At 42.4% G+C, this 10565-nt stretch overlaps 1 protein-coding gene across 1 annotated transcript; it reads left to right on the plus strand.

Annotated features, from left to right (window-relative positions):
* Positions 1–1297: 1297 nt before the first annotated feature.
* On the plus strand, positions 1298–2914 carry LOC122009753 (purine permease 3-like). The gene is made up of 2 exons (XM_042566036.1): positions 1298–2145; positions 2474–2914. The coding sequence occupies exons 1-2, from the start codon at positions 1381–1383 to the stop codon at positions 2810–2812; spliced, it is 1104 nt and encodes a 367-aa protein (XP_042421970.1). The 5' UTR covers positions 1298–1380; the 3' UTR covers positions 2813–2914.
* The last annotated feature ends 7651 nt before the right edge of the window (positions 2915–10565 follow it).

Consider the following 10565-nt stretch of genomic DNA (forward strand, 5'->3'; position numbering starts at 1 on the left):
GGTGCCTTTTACTATCAGATTTCCCTTTCTTCTGAGTCCGGTCGGCTCGCCCTTTTCCGGCGAGCCACTGGACCCTTTGACCTCCCCTCAGCGTTGACTTCTTATGGGGTTCCGGATTTTTACCGCCGGATCAGTCGCCGACTATCATTAATCCTTAGGTATTAAATGGTCATTACTAGACATTCAATGCAAGTAAGGGATGATGCTCCTATATAAAGAGAGACCGTGATCTTGAGCAAAACACACAAAAAAGCTGAAGCTCTCCATCTACGTTCCCCTTTCTCCTCTGTCGTGCATCTCTTGCTCGGCGGAGTACCCGTGATAGCAATCGAATACCTCTAATCAACTTGCCGTAACCACTAGTGCTTCATGTGTATCACGGTTAATCGTTGTATCATGAGAAACAGACAATCTGAGAAAATCTTGAAACACAGCCGGAGCTAGGTAGGGGGAATCCGTTTCAAGGAAATTACGTCCATCGCAGGTCTTGATCCACTCACTTGCTCGACCGCTTCGCCCACTCTATCGCTTGGGCAGCTCTGCTCGGCCAGCCACTTGGCCTGATCTGCTGCTTTGCTTGCTCGATCATACTACCAAATCGGTCATACTACCCGATCAGTCACACTATCTAGTCGACTACTCTGGCCGACCGACCACTCTATCTTCATTTAAGTTGTGTAAGTCTTGTATGCAAGATAAAGTCTATATATGTTATTTTTGAAGGCCTTTTTCTTATATATTTTGTCTACTGAAGTTTTTTTTTCTATCACGTTATCTTTTGATATATTATAGTTTTAAATATATATTAGTTGCAAGATAGTCTCCCTTCCATGATTGAAGAAAAGAACATAAGAAAATTAATCATCTTTAAATCCGATATGAAGATAAGAAGATGATGTTCGACAAACTTGATCAGCATACAAATCAACAGCAACCATTTACTTTGTGTGGAAATTTAAGCTGAAAGCAACCTAAAAGAATATCCCATTCGTATTGAATTTGATTTGCAGAATAGCCATTTATCTAACATTCAAAGGCAACTATTACATCTTTGACATTTCAGAAACTGATAATAGAGCACTGACGATCTCCTTGGGGTTTTCTATAGATTCTTCGTAAAAAATCTTACAGATTCACCAATATTGTCTTTCTTTTGTTACTGAAGACTGTCAGTCGTGAAGAACTCAACTTAAGAATTAGAAAACTGTCTGCATCACTAGACAAAGACTGCATGATTTCCAAGAATAAGTTAAAGGATCTTTTTAGAAAAAGGAACCTGTCCATTCTTGAGCCCGCTTGAATGGCTTTTCTTAAATTGACACTGTGACCTCGCTGAATGTATAGAACGAGCTACTGCGCTTGATAGTGACAATCAGCGCCATGGACGTCGAGAGCTCCGACCCAAACCACGAGATCAACAAGGATGACGGCGCCGCCACCATGAGCAAAGGCCTCCGGAGGGCCCTCATCTTCCTCAACTGCGTCTTCATGGCGCTGGGCAACACCGGCAGCCCCCTCCTCCTACGCCTCTACTACCGCAGCGGCGGCAAGCGCCAGTGGCTATCCAGCTGGCTCCAGACCAGTGGCTCACCGCTCATCCTCCTCCCCTTACTATGCTTTTACATCCACCGCCGCCAGCGGCGCTCCTCCTCTGTTCCTCTCTTCTTCATAACCCCGCGACTCGGCCTCGCCTGCGCAGCCCTCGGCGTCCTCACCGGCCTCGACGACTTCCTCTACGCCTACGGACTCGCCTTCCTCCCGGTCTCCACCTCGTCGCTGCTCATCTCCACCCAGCTCGCCTTCACGGCCCTGTTCGCGTTCCTGTTAGTGAGGCAGAGGTTCACGGCGTACTCGATCAACGCGGTGGCGCTGCTGACGGTGGGGGCCGTCATGCTGGGTCTCCACGTCAGCGGGGACAGGCCGGAGGGGGAGAGCAGGGGGAAGTACTTCATGGGATTCGCCCTCACGCTGGGGGCGGCGGCGCTCTACGGCCTCGTACTCCCTCTGGTGGAGCTGATGTACACCGTGGCGAGGCGGCGGGGCCTGGCCGTCACCTACACGCTGGTTCTGGAGATGCAGCTGGTGATGGGGATGTTCGCCACCGCTTTCTGCACCGTCGGCATGATCGTCAACCACGACTTCCAGGTCATTCAAATCGACTTCTCATCGATTAAATTCAGAAAACATATACAATTAGCAAACAAGTAATGATTTCAATTGAATTGGTAGAAATTTAGTCAAAGAGCAGTCGTACCTCATAAATAAACAAGTTGCTAGCAATATAAAATATATTAACCTCTAAACACAAAACAAAGTGAACATAATATATATATAAAACATGTTTATATGATTGCAAAAGAAGATCTTTAGTTCTTTACATTGATGGACAGAGCGAACACATCCAAATATCCAATCAGTATGAAGTTTGTCGGTATGATTTTCACTACGAATTGAGAGAATTTGGGAATTGCAGGCGATTCCAAGGGAGGCCAGGAATTTTGAGCTGGGCGAGGTTAAATACTACGTCGTCCTCGTTTGGAACGCAATCTTCTGGCAGTTCTTCTTCATCGGCACCGTCGGCACCATCTTCTGCGTCAACACTCTGCTCGCCGGAATCCTCATCGCCGTTTTCCTCCCCGTCACTGAGGTGCTGGCCGTCATCTTCTTCCACGAGAAATTTAGCAGCGAGAAGGCCATCGCCCTCGTCCTTTCCTTCTGGGGCCTCGCCTCCTACTCCTACGGCGAGTACCGGCAAGTGAAGGACAACAAAAAGAAAGCCAATGCTGCCATCACCATTGAGCAGCCCACTTGATCAAGCGCTCATCTGCTTTCCTTTTTCCTATAAATTCATATGCTGATCAAATATATCTATATAAATCGTATTCAAATTCAGAATCTACTCTCCAATTCGTTATATTTTCTTAGCACTTGAAATGATTATCTTCCTACTGAAAACTTTAAGACGACTCCTTTAGGTCAGCGTTTGTAGCTGAAAGTTCAGGACGAACAGTGCATCATATGTAATATAAACAGTCTGCAATATCTGAAAACTAAAAACATGTTTTTTGTTTGTCTAAAAATTACAAATTACAGATAATTACATATTTGTTCTGAATCTTGTTCTTTTGCGATTAGTTAGTTGAGAAAAAAAACCATGGTCAGCAAGTATCTCGTCTGATACGGTGGGTAGCGAGCGGGCTCCAAAAGTAACGTGGGATCAATCGGTTAAGATAATGTGATAATCAAAATTAAAATCAAGATGTGCATAGCTAGGCGAACAATCTTCACCAAGGCTCAGTCATCCACTTTTCAGTTGACAAAGCTATTAGTATAAATTCGATTGACCTCAAAGTTGGTCAGACATATACAATTCCTCACTTCTCCAAGACAAGGTGCTCAATATGATGGTGCAATTTTTCCGGAGTGAAAGTTGACCAGATTGACTAAACTTGAGCTGAGTCAGTTTGAGTCTTGATATTTGAGTTTTGATATTTGACAATAAATGGAGATTGCTAATGCAATTGTCCATATGTGAGATTGATGGTCAAAGTTTGACTAGAAGGTAAGTAGGTCTGTAAAATACCAGAAAATAGAGAATAATAATAAGAGAATTTTTTGAAATTTTTGGAAATTTTTCGAAACTAGTATGGATGAGTTAACGGGGATAAAATGGGACCCCGGAAAAGTCTGTATAGGCTACCCCATTTAAGCGAGGAAAAGTTTTATTTCTTTTCCTTTTTCTTTTTCTTTTTATTTCCTTTCTCCTCCCGATTTTTTCGCGTGACGCAGAATCCCTAACTTCCTTCTCCGTCGTTCCTTTTCTCCTTCTTCCTCGCGCCGGTTTCCTCTCCTGAACCCGATCTTCTCTTCTTCTTCCCTATCCTCTGCCGTCGAGGAACCCCCTGTTCCTCTCTGTCTTAGTGCCGGCGGTAGCTCTCTTCGCCTCTGCCAAGTGCCGCCGGACACAGGGAACTTAGCATCGAGCACCCGAGCCGGCGACGGGGACACACTGGTGGTTTCCCTAAGGTATTTCCCGATCTAGGGTTTCCGGCGACACCCATCTCCTCGGTGCCACCAGTCCGATTTGTCGAGTTCTGTTCGGCAGTTGCCCCTTTCACTGATCTTTCCGGCACCGTGTGTCCAAGCCTGCCCTAGCCTCTGTTTCCTACGCTGGTAAGGGCTTTGCCACACTGATCTCTGATAGAGCAGTCCGAGAACTGCACTCGGTGACCACAGATCCACCACTCGACGCCACTGCTTTTTCCCCCACAGCGAGGTTCTTCCATCTCCGGCAAAGGCAAGTTGTCCGACAGTGGAACACTGCTGAGGCTTCGGATTTATGTAAGGTTGTAGTGTTTTGGGGTTTAATTATAGTAAGAATTGATTGTGCTAATTGGGGTTGTTTATAGTAATTTCACAGCAGCCATTGGTTCCTTGACATTGGTCCTAGATCTTCCGCAAGAGCTACCTCCGGATAGCCATTAGTTCCTCGACAACAATACCCTGATCGAAGTTGGGTTGAATTTGGTATGAGTTGGATTATGGATTATGTTTATGTTATTGTTGATTAGGGTAAACCTTAACTAAATTTGATTGTTGTGATTGATCTAGGATTTGCTGCTAACTTAGGGATATTTGGTTTGGTGGACAACATTTTTGATAAGAGCCGAGAAGTAGATTCCGGCAACGTCTCCTTTCCGGCAGCAATTTTTTTTGGGCCATGGATTAAGGTAAGAAGTAAGGTAGTTGGTTTGTATTATTGATGAATTAGATATGTGTTGAATTGGAGATAATATGGATTTCTAGATGGTTAGTATATCACTAGTTGATACATGATTAGTGTGATTGATTTGTTTAATGCAGGTTTTGATCTTGGATGTAGATCATGACTAGATTTGATTATTTTAGATGATTATGCATGCTGTAGTAGATTGATAAATGAGAGGTTAATCAATAGTCGTATTTGATTAAGATTATCCTAAATAGGTTTGAGGATTTGATTTAGCTAATTAATTTATAAGTAATTAGTTAAATCTGGATACCATGTACTACAGGACTTTGACACGAGACGGGCATCTCGACGTTAGATTTGACTGGATTGGACCTTTCTATTGGAGGCGGGTACCTCTTGACTTATCTTTTATGATATTGTCATTTGGATATGCATAGTATTTTATAGCTACAAGCAATGATCATGTTTACCTTTGGTATGTCACAGTTTGATACCCATAGCATGTTCTGTTTTGTAGCTTGTTATGTATCCATGTTTATACCTTGTGATTATTGCCATGAGTACCTTAGTTCCTAGAGTAAGTGACATACCATGCTTTACTGAGTTTAGGACTAGATTCTGGATTTTTATTATCTGACATGTGTATCTATATTTTTATATTCTACCTGATCTGTGTACCTAGACCTTTTGCTTTGATCCATGTACATTGTTGGTACATATTTTATGGAGGTGGATATGTTCAGAACCTAGGTTATTATACCATAGAGGGCCTGTATACCCTAGATATGTGGATTTGACTTACTCGTACTAGGGTACATATTTTTATATATATATGTGGATTTGGTTCAGGATATTGTCATGCTTAGTTTCATGCACCATTCGCATGATTGCATGCTGCGTGATAGGCTGTTCCATTATTGTAGAGTATATCGCCAGTTTCATCACTGTTCGGTGCTCCGTTGGTCCGCTCATGGGTAACGTGATGCAGCGTGGTAGCACGTCAGTTTTGCTCTGTTCGGTGCTCCGTTGGTCCGCTCATGGGTAGTGTGACGCAGCGTGGTAGTACGTCAGGGATCCCTCTCCGTCATGGTGTACCGGGAGATGAGAGCATTGCGCTCCCCCACTTATGATTTGGGGTAGGAGTATGTGTGTACTCCGATAGCATCCCGTCCACTTGGTCACTCATCAGGAGCAGTGACGGCAGAGTGCACGGTTGTCACAGTCCTACCCACTCAGTCTCACCATTGTGTGTGAGATGACTGACTGGCGTCAGGGGTGACCATGTCATTAACATCATATGCATTTATTGCATTTATTTGTTTGTGTTTGCTGCACTTATATGCTGCATTTTGGTGGATGTATTTGTTTGACATGCATACAGGAGACATATTGTGTATCTGGTTTGATGACCCTTTTGTTCTGGATAGGAGTTCCTGGTGAGTACAGCTTCCTCAGTTACCTTACAGTTTTGCATATTTCCTATATATGATTAGGAAGCTGTATTCCATATTTATTGCTGTTAGATATTTCTTACTAAGCATGTCTATTGGTATTCGCTGAGTTGTTGAACTCACCCCGTGGACACTATCTTTTTCAGGTACCAGGTTGTTTATGGTGTCGCTTGGAGTATCCTGTCTGCTGGTCTCCACGTCACCTCAGAAGATCTGTCTCCGCTTGTATTTATTTTGTTTTGATATACGAAATTTGTATATTTGGCTTTGTGTTCCGGTATTGTGCCTGGAGTGTTTGTGTTGTTGTGTGGTGTAAGCCTAGCCGGCTAGCAGTCATGTATTTTGGATTTCTATCGTTTTTCTGCTGTGTTTTGGTTTTGATACAGCCGAGTGGGCTGTAAAATATATATATAACTGCGTGGTTGTTTTATATCTTGTTCCAGCCGAGTGGGCTGTATCATATAACTGCGTGGTTGTGTGTTTATTCCAGTTGCCTGTGGCTGATGTATATTGTGCATGTAGAAATGATTCATATTATTGTCAGCCGTACAGGGGAGGTGCTGCCGAAATTTCTTCAGACAGGGGCTTCCCTGGGGCGTGACAAGGTCAAAATTTACTAAATACTTGATTAGGAAAGTCTTAATCGGAAGTTAAACAAGGGCAAATCTAACGAGAAGATTGACAGAAGATAAAAATCCAAGTGGGTCAGTGTTGATCGGACACTTGATGTGAAAGTCTTGGTGAGTGAAGTCACACAGCTTGGGAAGTTCCGATGAGTGAAGTCGGATAATTGAGTGAAGCCAGATAATTGGAAAGTCCTGGTGAGTAAAGCCAGGAAGTTAAAAAGTCCTGGTGAATGAAGCTAGACAGATGTAAAAGTCCTGGTGAATGAAACCAAGTGAAAAGCCTTAGTGAGAGGAGCTAGGCAGATGGAAATCCTGGCGAGTGAAGCCATGTGGAAAAATCCTTGTGAGTGAAGTCAGACATGTGAAAATTTAGGTGAGTCAAGGTTGACCGGACAATTAGTGTTTGGAAGTCCAAGTGGATCATGAATGAATGAACACTTGTCACAAGGTCCTTTAGCAATTAAACAGAAAGGGGCGTAATTGATTACGCTCTGCTTACGTGATTGGGGTAATCGTTTAAGGTTCAAAAATATAGTCGTTCTGAGTAGGTTGCTGACGTGATAATCGCTTAAGAATTTCTTAAGAGATTAAGGCGCCTGAAGAGCCCTAAAAAGGTTTTACACGAGCACAGTTTCAATATAACTCACACACCCTTCTTCTCCGATACTCAATGCCAGTTTTGATGGTTCTTGGAGCAAAGTGTTGCAGCATTTCCAAGCATCAAGTGGTGTTTCCAAATAAGAAGAGAGCAAGCTAGGATTTCATTATTGTAAATCTTGTAAAATTTCATATGTATTAACTTCTCATTTTCTTCTTGTTGTATTGTAATTTGTACAAGGTTTCTCCACCTGCAGAGTATTTCTAAGAAGGAGTTCTTTCATAGTGAATGTGTAAGAGAGGGTCAAATCCTTGGATTATTCACCTCGTTGAGGTGGATACTAAGTAAATCCTTGTGTTAGTCTTAGTGGAGCTTTGCTTTGTTCGCTGTAAATCATTATCAACAAAATGAGACGAGCTATTCACCTCCTCCTCCCCCCAATCTAACTATGAGTGTTCCAACACAGTATACATCCGATCGATACCAACATCGGTCAAACTTACGAAGCCTGACTCCTCACTTCTCAGTTGACAAAGCTCTCAGTATAAACCTGGTCAACCCCAAAGCTGGTTGGGCATATACAACTCCTCACTTCTCTAAGACAAGGTGCTTAGTATACATCCGGTCGATCCCAGTGCTAGTCATACTTACGAAGCCCTACTCCTCACTTCTCATTTGACAAAGCTCCCAGTATACATTCGGTCGGCCCTATAGCCAGCCGGATTCCCTCCAAGAGACCACATTGCTAGAGAATTATAACAACCTATAAAAAAATAACAGCTTTTTAACCAGAAATATTTCGATAATCTAACATATAAACGCAACGAAACCTTCCTCTAAGGGTGACCGTACATCCTCCATTACTCAACATATTCTGACACTAAATATTGTTGTCTTATTATCACGGAGGTTATGAGAGACGATGAAAAGGGGTCCTTTTTGTTAGCCAAGTATACTGTATACTTCACGCTTACACATCATCTTGCTCACGCTTATGCGCGTGCATGCACCCTACTATTCTACTATTCATCTTCTTCTCCATTCCATTACTATTTTAATTTGAGCATCAGAGTACTTGTACCAAGGACCATCTCTTTACTTCTCACTCTAATGTTTCTATTTTCTCCCTTTGTGGTATGCGCAAAAAGGGTTGCTTGATGCCATCCTCCTCCAGCACACAATCTTCTCACATTCAACAGTAGTACCAGTTATCCAATGTGCTATCTCTCCAATCTCAGACAGCATCATCGTCCATTACACAACCGCCTTTTAAATATCATTTTACACAGTAAATAGCCAATTATACCAACTTCATGATTGACCACTTTACATATCTATCGTCATTTCAAATAATTAATAAAGCTCCACCCAGTTCAAGGCTGTGACAGATCTTTCCGTTGCAAATCTTATCCCAGTGGGAAAACAAATTTCACGGTCTTCCAGTAGGAAAAAAAAAAATCCTTTTTTAATTTTTTTTAATATTATAATCTTGTCTTCAATCATTTAAGATTCGGATGAGAAGAAGCTAACAAGAAGGTAGGAGAAAGTTGGATCCATCCAAACTTCAGAGTACCTATGCAGTTGATAATTTGTCCTTCTCTTATTATTTATTTCTTTTCGCGAGAGAAAAAAATAATATGATATCGAATACTCGTTTTTATTTTGTTTAGTTATTATTTGGAGTTCAATGCTGCGATTTTGACGGTGAAGAATAAGGCCAGAGCGCTGGGTGTTAAATTCATTGGAAAACTTGTATAAAAAGGTAAAATTAATGTGGCTGTTCAATTTTCAAAATAAGCTATTTAGCTTTTAATAAATAATATTTCGGATGCAAATTCAATAAGAGCGTAGCAATGCTTTACGGACTGGGATAGTTAATATTTACATGAATATTTATTTAAATATATCTTAAGATTTATTTTTAGTAAATATATATCTAGTTGAGTGTATGATTTTTTCATATAAAAAGTCATTATGTACTGAATCGCTTGGAGTGCGTGATATTATTTTTTTCTCCAATAAAAGCATAGCATTTGATGGTACGTGACGATCCTGGGATCTATGCTTGTCCTCTGATGGACGATATGAAATCGAACATCCCTTCACGATTCTACAAACAAAATTCCTCTCGGATCTTGCATGTTCTTCTCTCAGAGAGACTCCAATGTCTCTGATATGCTTTTCCAACCTTTCAACAGCGCGAGCAGAGAGAAAACAGAAAACTCTTTACCCATTACACAATCTTCACTTGGATGCCCATGTATAGCGAGCAAATACAGAACCGCACCTAATGGTTATCGCAATAGTAGATTGCGATTGTCGCAACTGCACACAATGTATATTTGCTATTACGGCTAACATCTCCTATTCATCCAAGTAAAACTACAGAGATTAAGTAGCCACAAAGACCAATTAGTCATCAATTAGTCATAAAGACTAATCAAACATTAAATTCATATTTAAGAAAAATGATTCATATGACAACAAATATACAAAACTTTTAATACAAAGAAAGCTATTACACTTTACGTAACTATCTCAAAGAGACATTAATATAGTACATTTATCCTAATTTAATTATTTACATCTGATCCTGTCCGAGCGCTGAGTCGACGGACGCTGGGGCGTGGCACGCTCTACTATTTCCGACTGGTGCTGTAGCTCTCCGACGATCCTGCAAAGAAGCCGAGCCGGGAGGAGTTTCTCGGCAACGACCCTCCGACGCTCAAGTCAGGCAACGAGAGAGGCAGTGTAACGAGGCTACAGTAGAGATGTGTGCATACCTTCGTCGACGTCTGGGAGTCCTTATATAGGGCCCCGGGGAAACGCGGGCACGCTTCCCAATACGTACACGCTTCCCCAAATTTACCTTAACGAGCCTGTGTCAGAAAAGTACCTCTGGCGCCATTCTGCAATCGTCCGAGCATATCCCGGATGTGACAGTGGAAGCTTCCACCGTATGATCCTGTGTACGGCTCGACCGCCAACTCTTCTGTTTGTCGGCGGCAGGTGTCTCAAGGATGATGTTATCCCCTGTCTCCTTTGTCCTCATGCGTCCCTTGTCTGTTCCAGGGCCGAGCGGGTAGGTCGCTCGACAGGCATATTACTCTTGTCGCCGATTATAGTCATCGGTCCGACCGGGATACCTCCCGGCCGTA

The sequence above is a fragment of the Zingiber officinale genome, chromosome 8A (genome assembly GCF_018446385.1).
Source record: "Zingiber officinale cultivar Zhangliang chromosome 8A, Zo_v1.1, whole genome shotgun sequence".
Taxonomy (NCBI): domain Eukaryota; kingdom Viridiplantae; phylum Streptophyta; class Magnoliopsida; order Zingiberales; family Zingiberaceae; genus Zingiber; species Zingiber officinale.